This window comes from Phoca vitulina, unplaced genomic scaffold, assembly GCF_004348235.1.
Source record: "Phoca vitulina isolate PV1807 unplaced genomic scaffold, GSC_HSeal_1.0 scaffold88, whole genome shotgun sequence".
In the NCBI taxonomy this organism is placed as follows: Eukaryota; Metazoa; Chordata; class Mammalia; order Carnivora; family Phocidae; genus Phoca; species Phoca vitulina.
In genome coordinates, this window is record NW_022589791.1 from 3820820 (window position 1) to 3840117 (window position 19298).

The 19298-nt window shown below is 40.5% G+C and overlaps 1 protein-coding gene across 1 annotated transcript in view; it reads right to left on the minus strand.

Moving 5' to 3' along the window:
* KIF5B (kinesin family member 5B) overlaps positions 1 to 1895 on the minus strand; it is a 47532-nt gene extending 45637 nt beyond the window's left edge. The window contains exon 1 of the mRNA XM_032395854.1: positions 1314 to 1895. Coding sequence (XP_032251745.1) covers positions 1314 to 1439 — 126 coding nt within the window. The 5' untranslated portion in view covers positions 1440 to 1895. The remainder of the gene's footprint in view (positions 1 to 1313) is intronic.
* Between the last annotated feature and the right edge of the window lie 17403 nt (positions 1896 to 19298).

Here is a 19298-nt window from a genome sequence, read left to right on the forward strand (position 1 = left end):
GTCTTACCCCCCATTTTAATCTTCCTGAACTGGGAATGCAAAATATTTTCAGAGACCTTTCAATACCAGATCAGACCTCAAAAAAAAAAAAAAAAAGTAAAAAATAAAAAATCAACCTTACTTTCTGGTTTCCCTGACAATGACCAACCACCTCTGGTTATGTTTTATAACACAAAGGACACTATTTCTCCATCCTTGAGATTACCAAAATCAACTTTTCTCCAAGGTAGAAGTAGGGATCTAATACTAACAAAAAATCCAGTTTACTGATCAAATTTTATTTTTTATTTTTTTATTTTTTAGAGCTTGCGTTTATAATACCTTGATACACAAAAAGTTAACACTCTTTGTTATATGGTTACCCCATAAACCCAATAAGAGATAGGCGCCTGGGTGGCTCAGATGGTTAAAAGTGTCTGCCTTCGGCTCAGGTCATGATCCCAGGGTCCTGGGATCGAATCCCGCATCGGGCTCCCTGCTCCTTGGGAGCCTGCTTCTCCCTCTGCCTTTCTCTCTCTGTCTCTCATGAATAAATAAATAAAATCTTAAAAAAAAAAAAAACCCAATAAGAGATAATAGGTCTTTCTGGGCACCTACTTGACCCAATCTGAGTTGGCTAGATCTGCTAGAAAACTGAAGAAAATTGATCACTCCGATTTCAAAAGAAAACTCAGTCTCTTTACAGTCCTTGATTCGCCATTTGTAATAGTTAACATGAACGTTCATTCATCACTCAAAGGACGGGTGGGTGAACATATGAGATACAGGTAAATTTGTAGTTGTTCGATCATTTTTCCTCCTCGCGAGAGAGGAATATGGTTCAACACGTAGCTGTATCTTCTGTTTCTATACAACTAGGTATGTTTACTACTTAAGGTACAGTAGGGCTGGTCTTAAACCTCAATATTCCTAGCTGAACTTTAATCTTGCACGTGTTACAAATGGTAAACTTGGGGGTAATCCAAAACACCAACAGCAACTGCGCGCACACACACACACACGCAGAAATATAGGCAAATATGCACTAAACTCTCCCCGGACAGTTCCTCCAGCGCCCCAGGTGGGGGAGTGTCCCAGAGACTAGGCGCCTCCCTTCTCTGGGCACTTAAGACCGGGGTGGGGGCGATCCAGGAACACCCGTGGAGTTGCGCCGTCTCCCTCCCCAGGGTTATTTGAACCGGCAAACTCTACCGGGGGGCGGGGTTGGGGACACCACTGTTCGTTCCCAATTCTGCACCCCGCCACTTCCCTGAACTCCGGGCCCAGCCAGACCCAAAGGAGCGGGATGGAGGGTGGGGGCGGGGGTCACTCACCGCAATCATGACCGTGTCTTCTCCCTGAAACTTGGCGACGTACTTATCGCCGCGGTTCACCTCAGACTCGTTGAGAGGTCTGAAGCGACACATTACTTTGATGTTGCACTCGGCCGGGTCCGCCATCTTCCTCGCTGCCGGGGCCGGAGGCCGGGAGCCACTCCCCGCCGCTCAGTCTGGAAGGAAGCGGGCCCGAGCTGAGAAAAGGGGTCGCGAAGGCCGAGAGATTCAGCAGTCTGCCGCGTCGCGCTTCCCCCGGCGGCAGTGGCCGGGGAACCCGGACTCGAAGCGCCGGCGCCGGCAGCCGTCGCCCTGAGGCTCACTTCCGATCCATCATGGCAGCCATGGCGGCGGCACGGGTGGAGAGTCCGCGGCTCCTCAGCTTCTCTCTCCTCGGCCCGGGCAAACTACAGGGGCTCGAGGGGATTCTAGGCCCCGGAAATATCGCTCCCTCCTTCCTCGGAGACAGCAGGCCGGGCACGCCGTTTGCCCGCCCCGCTGTCCGCTCGCCGGCTCGCCGGCAGCCTCCCGATTCCTCCTGAGGCCGCAGACCGGCGACTGGGCGGCGAGATGGGCGGTGCGCAAGGAGCAAGGCGCACGCGCGGCGGGTCCGGACGCCGTGATGACCAATCCGCGTCCACGCCCGGCCGCGCCGCCGCCCTGCCGCCCCTCTTTGCCAGGGGGTCGCCGATTCAAGTTTTACCGGACGCTCGCTTACAGAGGTACTTTTGGTTACCCCGCCGCCTGACCCGGCCGCAGAATCTCCCAGAGCGAAGGCAGACGCGCTTAGCTTTCTTTTCCGCAGGGGTCAAGGGATTTGTTAAACTACCTTATGTTGTAGTTTATTTGAATACAGTACTATATTCCTAATAAGGAAGTGTTGGCTTTCTATTTAGTCTGGCGATAAAATTGGTTCCTAGTTCACCTTATTAGAGCCCTTTGCCAGAGAAAGGAAGATTTGAATGAAGGGTGTGGCACGGCTCTCTAGTTTAAGCGGTTACTCTTTCCTGAGAGAGTGGGTTGGGGAGTCAAGAAAGAAAAAGGAAATTTCTCCTAAGGAATGAAGATTACTGAACAAATGTGGAAAGTAGGGTGAGCGGGGAGAAGGCCCCCAGTCAGTCGGAGGTCCCACTTCTCTGGTAATAAATATATGGAACTCAGCCCCAGAGGAATGACTGACCTGAGTCATTCCTGGATAAAAGGCCTGGATAAATTTATGGACTACATGTCTAAGGAAAACCACTCCAAGGTTGAAGTGGTCTTTTAGAAAGGTGGATACCATAATGGCTCTCAACTGGAAGTCGCTCTGAGGTGCTGGGAAAGAACTGCAAAGCCAATCAGGAACCCTCCCTCTGGTTTTCAGTTTTCGTTTGTAAAATGAGTGATTGCATCATAAAAACCTCCAGTGCTCTCTGTCTTCGCCCAAGACGTACCTCCAGAAATTAATCCATGGTTCAACAGATACAGGTTTGTTGATCCACTGCAATAAAGAGCTTACAACTGAGGAACTATGGGGCATCTCACCAAACAAAGGAAAAGATGGAGTTACACAGCTCTGGGGGAAGTGTGGAGTTTGGGTAAAATTTTAGTGAAGTTGTGTTTCAGTAGGCTCCAAATAAAGCAGAGCGTTGACATCAGGTCTAGACTACAAGTGGACCCAAGGTCCTGTTTCCTTGGGAACTACAAAATTAAGGTAGATGTGGAATGTTGTCTTCAGAAACCCCTGTCCCAAAGCTCTGCACCTGGCTTGAAAGTCAATCAGGGCTGCTTCTCTGTGTCTTAGATCCTCCAAGCAAGAATAGGATGTTTTATTTTTACTGATATAATTTCAAACAGTGATTCTGATAGTCTATAACTTTAAAGAACAAAGTTTTCAGTGAACAAGAGAGTAACAGTCACTCAAAGAAGGAGGTTGTGGCAGGTGGGCCACTAGTTTTCAACCTTTGCAGCAGGATCTCATGAACACCCTGTCCTCTTCCCTCCGCTCTTTTCTCTAAGTCCATTTCTTCAACAATTGCTTGACTGTCTTATCTTCTTATCTGCAGCCCTGACCTTTTCACCTGTGTGACATTCCCATCCCTCTAGCTGCTTATAGGCCACCTTGTTTAGGATGCATTACCTTAATGTCAAATTTTTAGTTTTACCAAATGAATTGTCCTCTGCTTCCTGCCAATACTCAGTTCAACTTTCCAGTTTGATTACCAACATCAGCATTCTTCTGTACTCCCAGGTTAAAACAGTTCCAATCACCTATCACTCCACTATTTACTTCAGCCTCTATATATGAAGAAGAGAAATATGGTAGTCTGTATCTAAATTTCCTCAACTTCTATTCCAGCATGCCCATGTGTCTTTATCTCAGAAGATCTGGGGAATGATTGGTCTAAAGCAGTGATTTTCAAATTCTCCATGGAGTAGGGGTTCCAAAAAGGTGACTCAGGAGATCTCATGGTATGGGGAGGGACAGGAGGGTGATGGGATGGCCAAGGAATTAAGCTCTGGAAACATCTGCTGTTCAAGGCACTTCAGTTGCGACTCTTGCCTCTTCCTCCTGCACAGCAGATATGGAAGCTCAGACTTATGAAAACGAAATCCAGAAAGGGAGGTGTCTTGCAAGAGCCTTCTGCTTTCAGATCTGACATACATACTTTTTCTGGGCAAGGAAGCATAAAGAGCCTGACCCTGCACAGGACCAGGAAGGGAAAAAATATTATGTCAAAAACAAAATAATTCTAAAAATCATCCTGTCACATTAGTGAGGAATAGTGGTATCAAACAATAGGCTTTAAGAATTATTTCATAGGGGTGCCTGGGTGGCTTAGTCGGTTAAGTGGCTGCCTTCGGCTCAGGTCATGATCCCAGCTTTTTGAGGAACCTCCACACTGTTTTCCACAGTGGCTGCACCAGTTTGCATTCCCACCAACAGAGCACAAGTTTTCCTTTTTCTCCACATCCTCACCAACATTTGTTATTTCTTATATATTTGATTTTAGCCATTCTGACAGATATGAGATGATATCTCATTGTAGTTTTGATAATGCATTTCCCTGATGAGGAGTGACGTTGAACATGTTTTCATGTGTCTGTTGGCTGTCTGTATGTCTTTGAAGAAATATCTGTTCTTGTCTTTGGCCCATTTTTAAATTGGATTGTTTGCTTTTTGGGTGTTGAGTTGTATAAGTTCTCTAAATATTTTGGATACTAACCCTTTATCAGTTATGTCATTTGCGAATATCTTCTTCCATTCAGTAGGTTGCCGTTTAGTTTTGTTGATTGGTTCCTTCACTGTGCAGAAACTTTTTATTTGATATAGTGCCAATAGTTTATTTTTGCTTTTAGTTCCCTTGCCTCAGGAGACATATCTAGAAAAATTTTGGTATGGCCAATCTCTCTGATTTTTATGATTTCATGTCTCACATTTAGGTCCTTAATCCATTTTGAGTTTATTTTTATGTATGGTGAAAGAAAGTATCCAGTCTAATCTTCCCAACAGCATTTGTTGAAGAGACTGTCGTTTTCCCATTGTATATTCATTCCTCCTTTGTTGAAGATTAATTGGCCATATAATTGTAGGTTTATTTCTGGGTTTTCTGTTCTATTCCATGGATCTGTGTTTATTTTTATGCCAGTACCATACTGTTTTAATTACTACTGTTTTGTAATATAACTTAAGATCTGGAGTTTGATACCTCCAGTTTTGTTTTTCTTTGTCAAGATTGCTTTGGTCAAGGTCTTTTGTGGTCCCATATAAACTTTGGGATTGTTTGTTCTAGTTCTGTAAAAAGTGCTGTTGGTATTTTGATGGGGATTGCATTAAATCTGTAGATTGCTTTGGGTAGTATAGACATTTTAACAATATTTGCTCTTCCAACCCATAAGCATGGAATGTCTTTCCATTTCTTTGCATCATGGTGAATTTCTTCTATAAAACACTGAAGAAAGAAAGTCATCCTCTTTGGTTAAGCTTATTCCTAGATATTTTATTGTTTTTGGTGCGATTGTAAATGGGATTATTTTCTTAATTTCACTTTCTGCTGCTTCATTGTTAGTATAGGAACGCAAGAGATTTCTTTTTCTTTTTCTTTTTTTTTTTTACTTAAGATTTTATTTTCAAGGGGCGCCTGGGTGGCTCAGTCGTTAAGCGTCTGCCTTCGGCTCAGGTCATGATCCCAGGGTCCTGGGATCGAGCCCTGCATCGGGCTCCCTGCTCAGCGGGAAACCTGCTTCTCCCTCTCCCACTCCCCCTGCTTGTGTTCCCTCTATCGCTGTGTCTCTCTCTGTCAAATAAATAAATAAAATCTTAAAAAAAAAATACATTTTATTTTCAAGTAATCTCTATACCCAATGTGGGGCTCTAATTCACAACCCTGAGACCAAGAGTCATATGCTCTTCCAACTGAGCCAACCAGTTGCCCAGGAATGTAACAGATTTCTTCTTCTTCTTCTTCTTCTTCTTCTTCTTCTTCTTTTTTTTTTTTTTTAAGATTTTATTTATTTGTCAGAGAAAGAGAGAAAGTACACAAGCAGAGGGAGTGGCAGGCAGAGGGAGAAGCAGGCTCCCCACTGAGCAAGGAGCCCAATATAGGACTCGATCCCAGGACGCTGGGGTCATGACCTGAGTCAAAGGCAGACGCTTAACTGACTGAACCACTCAGGTGTCCTGCAACAGATTTCTTCTGTACATATTGTATCCTGCGACTTTACTGAATTCAGGTATCAGTTCTAGTAGTTTTTCGGTGGAGTCTTTCAGGTTTTCTCTATATAGTATCATGTTATCTGCAAATAGTGAGAGCTTTACTTCTTCTTTACCAATTTAGATGCCTTTTATTTCTTTTTGTTGTCTGATTGCTGTGGCTAGGACTTCCAGTACTATATTGAATAAAAGTGGTGAGAGGGGCACCTGGGTGGCTCAGTTGGCTGAGCGTCCAACTCTTGATTTCAGCTCAGGTCATGATCTCAGGGTCATGAGATTGAGGCTGACGTCGGGCTCTGTCCTCATTAGAGAGTCTGCTTGAGATTCTCTCCCTCTCCTTCTGCCCCTCCCACCCCCCCACATGTGGGAGGGCGCGTGCACTCTCTCTCTCTCTCAAATAAATAAATCTTAAAAAAAAAAAGTGGTTAGAGTGGGGGTAATCCTTGTCTTATTCCTGACCTTAGGGAAAAAACTCTCAGTTTGATGTTTGAGTATGATGTTTGCTGTGGGTTTTTCATATAAGGCCTTTATTATGCTGAGGTATGTTCCCTCTAGACCTACTTTGCAGAGGGTTTTTATCATGATGGATGTTGGACTTTGTTAAATGATTTTTCTGCATCTATTGAAGTGATCAGATGGTTTTTATCCTTTCTTTTATTGATGTGATATATCAAATTTATTGTTTTGGGAATATTGAACCACCTTGCATCCCAGGAATAAATCCCACTTGATCGTGGTGTATGATTTTTTTAATGTATTGTTGGACTCGGTTTGCTAATATTTTATTGAGGATTTTTCCATCCATATTCATGACAGATATTGGCCTATAGTTTTGTGCTGTCTTTATCTGGTTTTGGTATCAGTGTGATACTGACCTCATAGAATGAATTTGGAAGTTTTCCTTCCTCTTGTATTTTTTGGAATAGTTTGAGAAGAATAGGAATTAAGTTCCTATAAAGATGTAAAACACTGAATCTCCATTGTGGAAGGTAGCCACCGAAAGTGGTCCTCCGGTAAACCATGCATATCTGGATTCAGGCCTCTCTCCTTGAAGGCTGGCCTTTTGACTTACTTATGCCTGTATAATGTGGCAGAAGTGTGACACACAGCATGCTATCTGAGATGAGATGAGAAGTCTTGTAACTTCCACTTAGGTCTCTTGGAACACTCTTTCAGAGATGTCTGAACCACACACAAAAAGACCAACTACCCTGAGAATGCCATGCTAGAGAGGCCATACTTATGTAGGCACTCTAACCAATAGTCCCAGCTTATCCCAGCCTTTCAACCATCCCTACCCAGGCACCAGACTTGTAAAGGAGGCTACCTTGAACTGTCCAAACCAGCACACCCCAACAGATGAATATCAGTGAGTAATCTCAATTGACACCCTTGGAGCAGAAGAATCACCCAGCTGAGGCCTGCCCAAATACCTCACCCATAAAATCATGAGATGTCATAAAATGGGTATTGGTTAAAGATACTCAAGTTTGAAGATTTGTTACATGGCAATAGACAACTGGCATGATAACCCACAACTTAGAGCCTAAAACTTATCTCCTGGAAATGATTCTATAAAATGTTACTTATACATAGTATATATACTTAGATGGGACTATGTTTTAGATTAATTATAGTTGGAGGGGGTCTAAGAATTTAACCATTGTTTATAACATTATTACTATAAGAAAATTTGTTTTTTATTTAATGTGAAGTGACTTTTTAAATGGGCATTTAGAAGGGGAAATTATAGTCTTTCTTTTTTTGAAATGTGCATAAGAGGGGCAGTTAAGCATCCGACTTGATTTCCACTCAGGTCATGATCTCAGGGTTATGAGATCACGCCCCACCAGGAGCTTGTGCTGGCCATAGAGCCTGCTTAAGATTCTCTCTCCCTGGGCGCCTAGGTGGCTCAGTTGCTTAAGCGACTGCCTTCAGCTCGGGTCATGATCCTGGAGTCCCGGGATCGAGTCCCGCATCAGGCTCCCTGCTCACCAGGGAGTCTGATTCTCCCTCTGACCCTCCCCCCTCTCATGTGCTCTCTCAAATAAATAAATAAATAAATAAATAAATAATAAATAAAAAAAAGATTCTCTCTCCCTTTCCCTCTGCCCCTGCCCCTCCCCCTGGCTCATGTGCAAGCACGCATACACACATGCTCGCCCTCTCTCTCTGAAAAAAGAAAAAAAATGTGCACAAGAGACACTTATTCCTTTCCATTTCTATTACCCCTTCCTAGTCCCAGGCTTTACTACTGCATTCCTGGATTGCTATGACAGTGCCCAGCCTCTTTCCCATTTGATCATTAAGTATGGGTTAAGCTCCTACTTCGAGCCATGCACTGAGGTGTGTGCTGGGGATACAATGGTGAAAGAGACCAGACAATTCCCTCCCATGTCCACTATTTCATGTACAATAATTTTCACATTAAATTTCCTGAAACCTTGCTTTTATTACATCATTTCATTGCTCAAGAACCTACAGAAGAAGCTTTTTTCTGAAAGAAGTTCAAATTCTTCTGCTTAGAGTCTAATACCTTTTATCATCTGACTTCCCCTTATTTAAGTATGATTTTCACACTGTTCAACATTTTACTTTCTTGACTCCTGGCAACTGGCCCTTTCAGTGCCCCTTATATTTTGCTAGTTTCAAGGTCCTGTGATACCACCCTGAACTTCTGTACCTTATGCCCACCCAAATCCTATTCATCTTTCCCCACATCCCACCTTCTGCAATTGGTTTTTCAGACTACAATTCTTTCACAAATCAGACAGAAAACCCCTGCACTCTGTTTGTTACCATAGTTTAATTCTTTAGAACGTATTTTATAAACATTTCTATCAAAATAACACACATCCATAGTTTAAAAATAAAATTACGACAAAAAAAAACAAGTTCTTGTTCCCCCCCACTCCAATCCTCATTTCTGTTCTTCAGAGCAATCACTTTAACTCTTGTAGCAGTTTTTCTGGTATTTATCTCCATGTCCTAAATAACATTCTTTTACTACTGCTTTTTGATTTATTATTCTTATTAAATGAAATTATAACTTTTATACTGCCCCTCATCTAAATCAACACACACACATTTTCTTCCCCTTATCTTCCCAACATATTTCAATCACCAGTTTTAGCTAATTAGCACACAGTTACATACTTCTTTTTTTTTTTTAATTTTATTTATTTATTTTGAGAGAGAGAGAGAGAGCTCAAGTGGGGAGAGGGAGAGAATCTCCAGCAGACTCCACGCTGAGCGCGGAGCCCTATGCAGGGCTCCACCCTATGACCCTGAGATCATGACCTGAGCTGAAATCAACAGTCGGTCACTTAACTGACTGAGCCACTCAGGCGCCCCCAGTGTTTACATTCTAAGTAATTATTATTCACAGCTTAGCTAAATTGTGCATTATAATTACATTGCCATTCTTGTGCAACTTTTTTTTTACCGTCTTCTCGCTTCTCTTGTTGTTGAGAAGTCTGATTCCTTCTGGTCCTGATCATCTGTATGTGATCTGCATTTTTCGTCCAGGCAGCTTTCAGTTTCTTTTTATCTATACTTCTCTTGTCTTTCTTATTTGCCATCTCTGGTTTTTGTTCTTTTTGGAAGATTCTTTCATGTTTATTTTTAAGTCTTATGTTGGTTATTTTATGTGTGTGTGTACACATATATGTGATAAAATTTCTTTGATATGCTAATGTTTTGGTATGTTGATCCCAAACTGAAATGTGTGTATGTATGTGTATATATACATATGTGTGTGTGTCTGTGTGTGTATGCTGTTTTGAATTTGTATTCTCTAAACGAATGTTTTAAATTTGTTCTTGCTTCATAGAGCAATATCTTCTCATTCTGAGGAACTTCTCATCATTCTGAGCTTTTATGAATTTGTATTCTCTAAATGAATGGTTTAAATTTGTTCTTGCTTCATAGAGCAGTATCTTCTCATCATATTCTAAATATGAGAAAACATATTTTATTTATGTTTTAGTTTTTTCTGTTTTCTAAATTTTTTCTGTGGTTTGTTTTGATCTCTCTCACTCATGTTAGAGCATTTCCTCAAATGTGTGGTGACCCTTGGTGTTCTAACTTCTTTGAGTAAGAAACCAAAGCACTTATTGGAAGCCCTGCGCATGTAGATTGTGTTTGTAGATTGATGGGTCTCACCACCCTGTGATTAGGCAGGATCTAGCAACTTCATTAGGGAAATTATAAATGTCATTTTGCACAGACATCTCTTTTGGACTGGTTAATTTCCCCACAGAGGAATTCTCCAATTTCTTGCAAGGTGAACATAAGTCTGGTGGCCAGTTTTCTTTGAAGTGAGTAGGATTGGGTGATCTCAGCCTTCAGTTTGTACACTTTCCTCCCCGTGTTTTCAGTAAGGCAACTCACCTGCAACATCAGCTGTGTCTGGTGTCCCTGAATCCACAGCCTCTCTCGTTCAACTTCTTCCGAGAGTAAGTTTTCTTTTTTCTGTTGTGCTGGGGAAGGGGGCAATCTTCTGGCACTTTAGTAGGGGGACAATTGCATTTTAACACTCCTTATATAATCTTTCAACTAAATCTTCCTATTTTTCAGCTCTGCCCCTGCCTCCTGGTATCTACAATTCCTGAGGCTTTCTGTATTCTGTATGAAGAATTGACTTACTTTCTGGCTTTCTGCCCTGCAAGCTTAGGTTTTAGCATTCTCCAGCCTATTTAGGCAGTTACGCAATTAATTTTTTTTTTTAGATTTTATTTATTTATTTGAGAAAGAGAGAGCATGAACAGGGGTGGGGGGGTAAGGAGTTGGGGAGAAGGGGACAGAGGGAGAGGGAGAAGCAGACTTCCCGCTAAGCTGGCAGCCCTATACAATGATGCAGGGCTCAATCCCAGGACCCTGGGATCATGACCAGAGCAGAAGGCAGACCCTTAACTGACTGAGCCACCCAAGTGCCCCTAGGCAGTTACATATTTTCAAAATTTTGCTGAAATCCTGTTTGCTGATGATTTTCTTTCAAGTTTTCTTTTCACTTGTAGCTTTAGGACTTTTGTATTTCTTTACTGTTATTTTAGTGGAGTGTTAGGGGGATCAAAGATAAATGTGAATATTCAACCTGCCATACTTAATTGGCTACTCTAGCTGTTTAAGTATGTTTAACCCCAAGAATATAATAAATTCCTCGAGGGCAGTAAGTGTAACTCATTTTCTCCAACAATGTTTAGCTCAGTGCTCAAGATCTCATAAGTGCTAATAAATCCTATACTGACTGAAATTGGAAATCAATGAGTGACTATTAATTATGGTGCTCTGCTCAAGAGGTGATGGGATACAAATGTGGATAATTTCTCATTGAGGAAGTCCTAGTCTAGTGGAGGAGTTAAAATAAGTATAAATCACAGGGATAGATTCTATAAAAGCAGTTCCATGAGAGCACAAAGAATGGATGTTTCGGAGAAACTCCCTGACATTTTGAAAATGAAATCAGGGACGACAGTCAAGATCTTGTGCAAAATCTGCAGCTCATATACAAAACAGTGGTTTGACCAGGTACATCCTGGTCATGTCTTCAGTGCCCAAGGTTTCATTGTTATTCAGCTAATATTAACAATTATATATAATAATATATATTTAATATATAAAATGCTAAATATATATTATATATAACCATAACAATTATAAGGAGAATGCACGTAATTGAGAAAGTAGAAACTCAAGAGTCTCTTATTTATTAATGTATTTACTATGATTTGGCAAGCTTGTTAATTCTTTTCTTAAAAAAAAAAGACTTGTAGGGCGCCTGGGTGGCTCAGTTGGTTAAGCGACTGCCTTCAGCTCAGGTCGTGATCCTGGAGTCCCGGGATCGAGTCCCACATCGGGCTCCCTGCTCAGCAGGGGGTCTGCTTCTCCCTCTGACCCTCTTCCCTCTCGTGCTCTCTGTCTCTCATTCTCTCTCAAATAAATAAATAAAAAATCTTTAAAAAAAAAAAAAAAAAAAAGACTTGTATATTTTCTACAATTTTTAAATTTTTTCAGACTCCTTTTTAAATAAACATATATGCAGCCAGGTCTCTGTCCCTAGGAATAGGTAAGCGAATCCACAGGAAAACCAGCAAGAATTTTACTGCAGCCAGTCCATTTGCTCAAACCAAATTAATAGAGCAGTAATATATAATGACATAAAAATAGTTCTTTTTAAGTCTGCCAAAAATTTTTGCCATATGTCTTGGGTTGGGTTTGATGGGAAAAAGTCTCTAAGGCAGAAATTTGCTTGCAAAAGGTTAATTGGGGTGTGCTCTTGGCAACACCGCTTGCAAGAAAATGTGCAAAGCAGCATTAAGCAGAGAAGTTGAACCATGATGCAGTTGCAACAGAAACTTCAAATGATTTTATGGGAAAGCTCCAGAGCAGGGATGGCCCATCAGAGTTGTTCTAATTGAGACAAAAGACTAGTCATTGGATGTTGGCTACCACTGGTGAAGGGACATGATCTTAGGAGAGGCAGCTCTCTTCTGTGGAGGGCAATTCCCAGGGAGGCTGGGAGTCACCACCAGCCTTCATCATAAATGGGGGATTTGGGAGCTTGGGTGGCACATCACAAATTCAACTACACCAATATTGCAGGGCACTTAAGAAGTCTTTATGTCTCTGCAAAGACTTGATTTTTTTTTAAAGGTTTTATTTATTTATTTGAGAGAGAGCACAGAGGGAGAGTGAGAGGGAGAAGCAGACTCCCCGCTGAGCAGAGAGCCCAACGCGGGACTTGATCCCAGGACCCTGGGATCATGACCCAAGCCAAAGGCAGACACATGACCGACTGAGTCACCCAGGCGCCCCTTGATTTTTAATATACTGGGAACTGTCAGTCTATGCCCTTCCATCCACTGCTGTTTTCTTTACCAAAAACAAAATAAAAATCAAATGTCTGAATAGCTGAATTGAAAGGTAAAGAACTTAAAATTCATTTTCAGTGAACACCTTCCCAGAGTTCAGGTACTTCCAGCTTTTCTAACTGGCAGACATTATAAACTCCTTCTAAATGTGTTTCTTAATGTTGAAGAATCTTTGAAAGCCTGAAACTTGATGTGTGTCACCACTGCCCACCCGCCTCTCAGCTCTATTCATTACTATCACTCCACAAGATTTAAGGGCAGGACAAAGCTGATTTAGAAAGGTAATGAAAAGTTCTCTCTTATTTTGGAGGACCCGAGGTATTATCAATAATATAATTGTTAATAATACAGTCTGATGATTTATCATAGACCTCTCAGTTATAGACAGAATGAAAGTGGAAGACTCTTTCAGTCAAGAAGGTGGACTTTCTGTCATCCTCATCCTAATCATGTCGTAACATGTCCGTTCCAGGTATGCCTTCTGCAGGAGTCTGCTCCTTTAATCAGGACAACGGCATCCTCACCTTTGGGTTCCAGCTGTACAAATACGCAACATAATCAAGTTATTTACTATGGCAAAGCTGTGTAAACACAATCTTTGTAAGGGTTGTGGTCTTTTTTCAAGACCCTGGAACTGTAAATATATCATTTATGGGGAGTAATTAAGTAGTGTTGGCAGTAAAATAGTGTTATAATAGCTTATCTGCTAGATAAACCTATTAGGCATCAAACCTCTATTCACAACACTAGAATGGATGTGTTTATTTGATGTTTCTAAAAGTGGTTTGTATTCAGCACATTTGCAGTTGGTAGTTCTAATGCTCATGAAAATAAAGAGCTGGCTTTACTATTGATGAGTGAGGAAACCACTAGAAAGAAAACGTGTTATAATTGAGAAAAACTGAAGATCTATAGAACACTTTTATTTGGGTTATTTCTTTGACTTAAGATTTAGTAGACTTACAAAAATGTTAGACTATACTAAAATGTAAATACTAATGTTTTTGATAAAATGGAATAAAATACACTTTGATTTAGCAAGTCAAATGGAAACTCTAAGTAGAGTATCTATAATTCACATGCAGCTTTTCCATTTTGTCATTGGTGTGCTGACAATAAGCACATGACTTACCAGCATCAGAGTACAATGTGTGTCCTGACTACAAAATCTTCAAATCAATATAGGAAAGTAGTTTAAAGTATCTTTTGCCAAATTGGACTCACTGTAAATTAACTTGCTCTCCTTTTTCAGGACTATAAGGAAAATATAAGATCTGGCTAATTAAATATAATTCATAATAGAATTCTTTGCTATCTCTTTACACATACACACACACATTCACACACATATATGCAATATATGTACATACATCTATAATACACATATCTGTGATATATATTTTATGTATATATAATCTGTAACTTTCATATTAAATCATTTATGTCTTCATTATTATTTCCTCATCACTCCCCTCAACCCAAATCCTACTCCCCTGTCCCACTTGTTATAGCCTTAGGAAGGGTAAATAGGGACAAATTCTGTTCCTGCAAGTCTTGAAGGGAGCTCTACCAGTCACTGAATGAAGTCTAGGACAACCTCAGACCTCATCCTTGAACTTGCTTATTTGCAGTCAGGAGTTGGTGTGACAGTTGTTTTAGCTCAGCTTTTGAGAAACAGGCCTCAAGACTCAGCTCCTACTGCCAGCCCTTGGCCACAGCACAGCTTACAGGAATCCCACAACCTGAAGTATATCTTCCAGGTTTGAGGTCTTCATTCCGATATTCTTCATGCAACAAATATTTATTGACCACCTAGTAAGCAAGAGGCCCGGCGGTTACGATAGAGAGAAAAAACAGAGCTAGATTAGATCACTAGAAAAGGCTAAAGAATTAACTGAGGTAGGAATCAGTTTTTTTATGGACAACTTCTTTTCCCAGCACTATTTATTAAATGGTTAATCATTCCCCACTACTTTATATTAACTACTGTCATATACTGAGATCCCATACATTCACAGGTATGTTTCTGGGCTCTCTATGATTAAAGATTCTATTGATCTATTTGTGTATTCCTTCACCTTTAATTTTTAAATTTATAGAAAATTAAAAAAAAATAAAAATAAATTTTTAAACTTACAGCAAAGTCAAAAGAATTTTGTAGCAAACTTCCATATACCTAGCACCTAGATTCCACATTCATTAACATTTCACTGTACTTTATCATGTATCCATCCAGTATCCATTACTCTATCTATCCATTAATCCATCTTCTTTTTGGTGCATTTCCATTTAAATTGCAGATATCAGTACACTTTTACCTAAGTACAACACTGTGCTTTAAAAATATTTGTAATTATACAGTAAATGTATAGTTTTACTGTTATCACAACTGAATTTTTCAGTTGTCTATCTCAAGAATTTTGATATTTAAAGTAATTTCCTATTAAAGCAATGAAAAACATAGAACCTTGAAGACTTGCTTAGCCTGGGGTAAATGGAGCTTATGCCCCTCTCAAGCCTGGGCTCTCAATTCTAGACCAATTGAAGGAGGGGAGCTCGGATAACTTCATCCTAATTTTCTGGGTCCTGGGATCTTTAAAACTGTGAGATACTTATAATTTCAAAGCTTTAGCTTCATGTTGTGAGGAGAAAGTTTAAACATCTCTGAGAGCAGATGATTCCCTTGTTCCCCTGTTTTTAGAAAAATATGTTGTTGGACTTTTTGGTAAAGATTCTATTTTGTAGTAAAAAGATCCAAGAAAATGAGGAGCAATACTGTTCTCACTAATATTTCCAGCATTTGTCTTCACTGCGGGAGTTATGTCCCTGTAAATTATTATTTCTTTAGGATAATGTTTCTTTCTTAAATATGGATTTGCTTCTTCTGTCCTTGAAAATTATTGATTATTCATGCAGATATATATAAACAAGATGTGTTCTTGTTTAAACTAAGATCAAAGTACCTGGCATCTAATAAGTACTCAATAAAAATTAATTATTATTAATAAAAATACTGGCCTTCTATCAGTCATACAGGATGGAGGCTCATACTATTCATATTTTGGCATAAAAGGAAGTGAGCTGTTGCAAGGCTGAGACATTAGGCATATCTGAATTACAGATACTACAGAACATTATTGCCTTGGGTAATTATTGTGGTTATTTAATTTTCCAGAGAAATGAACGCTAACTAGCAGGAAATTATTGGTTAGGGATTCCTACTTGAGATTAAGCAGATGGACAAAGGAAAGCTTTGAGAGATGAACAGAAGATTATGGGGAAAATATGGAAAACCTCTGATTTCCCACCCTTCCAGCTTCCACGTATCTCCTCTGCTTTCCTCACTCAGATGCTCTAGCTTTCTACCTCAAAATCTCTCCTCGGTAGAGGTTTTGAACTTAGTCACAGTAAGGTACAAACTATAATTTTAGACAGTTGGAAGGATTAGCCTCTGCCAAGGGTATTAGCATTTTAACTGGGCTTCAGTTTTCATTAGACCCTCTATGCTGCTTGCAAGGGGCTAGGCAGGTAACATGAGCAAAACAGCCTGGTCCTGGGCCACAAGGTCTGGTGGGGACCGTGTAAAAATTCAATTTTTAAAAAAATTATTTGCTAAACAAAACATGTTGGAGGATCAGATTCAGTCTGTAACCTGCTGGTTTATAACTCATGAATTAAAGAAAATCTAAATGTGAAATTATGATTATTATCCAGTGTTAGGCTGAAAATAGTATGTATGTGGGGCCTTTTTTTTTTTTTTTTTTTTTTAAGAGAGAAGCAGGGAAAGGGTAGAAAAAGAAAGGGTTTAATAGTTTTTCCAGGTACACACACAGTTCCTGGATGGTTCCCTACTTTTAATCAATGGAAAAATCCCACGTTTGCAAGACTGTGTAGCTCTGGTTTCAAATTCCTATTGGGTGTAGCCACTTACTTGCTGTAGAATCTTGAGCAAGTCACTGAAGCTCTCAGCAGTTTACTCATCTGTCTAATGAGAATGATTCTTTACCCTTTGGGCTGTTGAGAGGGTTCAGTGAGAGAACACATAAAATGCCTGCCTCATTAGGTAGTACCAAGCACATTGAATCAATGGCTGTTTATTGATTCCTAAATCTGTCAGTAACCATGGTAAATAACAGACATTTCCCCTTCCAGTGAGGAATATAGGCTTTAAAAGAAATACTTAGATAAATAAGCATCCCATAAATATTAGAGCTATTCCAGATTCATATAATAAGCGGTCTACTCAATCACATGTGTGCACAGATACATTTTATTTGTTGACTCATGTGAATGAGAATAAGCTCCATTTTCCTTGAGATGTTTCATTCTTAGAGTGGCATCTGGTGAAAAAAAATAACTTCGGGGCACCTGGGGTGTCTCAGCCAGTTGGGCTTCCAACCTTTGGTTTTGGTTCAGGTCATGATCTCATGGGTCGTTGAGATCGAGCCCCGAGTTGGGTTCTGTGCTCAGCAGCAGTGGGCTGGGCGGGGGGGGGGGGAGAGGTTCTGCTTGAAGATTCTCTCCCTCTGCCCTCCCCCAACTCATGTGTTCTGTCTCTCTCCCTCTCTCTTACATAAATAAATAAATCTTTAAAAACAAAATAACTTCTGTGGTTATTATTAAAGTCTGCTCCAAAGTGGTAAATGCCTTCATTTCCCCCAAAATCAAGTAAGACTCTAGTCAAGGCAAGCCAATCAAGAAATAATTAATGTACTTCAAGTAAGAATAATGCACAGTGCTGCACACTGTGGGGGATACAGAGAAGCGTGAAATCTATGACCTTCAGTTATCAGGTGTTTTTAAAAATAACCTGTTACTAATGTCTGACTTGGGCATATTTTGGTTTTCTTTTCCCTGAATGTGGATATGAGGTGTGTTATAGATCTGGAGGTTGATGTGCAATGTGCTATTCATCTCTGAGATTTGTGGTCCATAAATTTTAAAATGGAAGACTACATGATAGCTAATACTGTTATATATTATGTAACTATCACCTTCCACAATATAACACATATTATAACCAAGGAAAATCTTAAGACCTGAAAATCAATTGGAATGAATTCTAATAGGAAGAGAAGGGTCCTGATACACACCAGCAGCTCATTTGTGACATCTCTCCAGGCTCCTAGGGTTTTCTTTTTTTTTACCCCCTAAAGATTATTTATTTATTTATTTGAGAGAGAGCACACAAGCAGGGTGCAGGGCAGAGGGAGAGGGAAAAACAGACTCCCTACTGAGCAAGGAGCCTGACTCAGGGCTCAATCCCAGGATCCTGGGATCATGACCTGAGCCCAAGGCAGATGCTTAACTAACTGAGCCACCCAGGTGGCCCCTCCTAGGGTTTTCTTAACTTCTCCAAGTCAGTTGTTCTCTGTAAAGCAAGGATAATATCCTCTTCTTCTCAGGGATTGGGAGAATTAAAAGAGACGATGGGTGTGAGTACCAGCTATTTAAATTGTCATTGTCTTTCTCCAGTGTAGTTTGAAATCACTCATGTCAACCCACTAGCTCTTTGTTCAGACTCTGGCCTGTTCTTGCCTGGACTTCTGCAATCGTCTCCATGCTGATCTCATCCCTAAACCATTCTCTATCCTGCTGCTAAAACGATTTTCCACAACCACTTACACAACAAGAGACTTTCAACATCTTCCCATTACCTTTTTCTCTTTTATGAAGGTATTATTTACATACAATGACATTTACACATTTTAAAGTGTTTGATGAATTTTGGTCATTGTGTACAATCCTGTAACCACCACCACAATTGTCCCTCTGACCCCCACCAACTGTTCCTTTGCAGGTGATTCCCTCCCCCTCCCCCCACCTCTAGGCAACTTTATCAAAACGTTAAAAAACTCCATCAGTTATAAAGGTATAGGAAAACAAAACAAAACAAATAATAAAACTGGGGTGCCTGGCTGGCTCAGCTTGTAGAACATGCGACTCTTGGTCTCAGAGTTGTGAGTTCAAGCCCCTTGTTGGGCATAGAGCCTGCTTAAAAAATAAATTTATAAAAATTTAAAAATTAGTAAAACTAACATTTAGTTCATTGTAATTTAGCACATTAGAAACATTAAATATTAAAGTGTTTTATTTCTTTGTAAAAAATTTATCAGGAATGGGGCGCCTAGGTGGCTCAGTTGTTAAGTGTCTGCCTTCAGCTCAGGTCATGGTCTCAGGGTCCTGGGATCGAGCCCCACATCGGGCTCCCTGCTCAGCAGAGAGTCTGCTTCTCCCTCTCCCACTCCCCCTGCTTGTGTTCCCTCTCTCGCTATGTGTCTCTCTCTCTCAAATAAATAAATAAATAAAATCTTTAAAAAAAAATTTATCAAGAATAATTTGGATAGGGGCACCTGGGTGGCTCAGTTGGTTAAGTGTCTGCCTTCGGCTCAGGTCATGATCCCAGGGTCCTGGGACTGA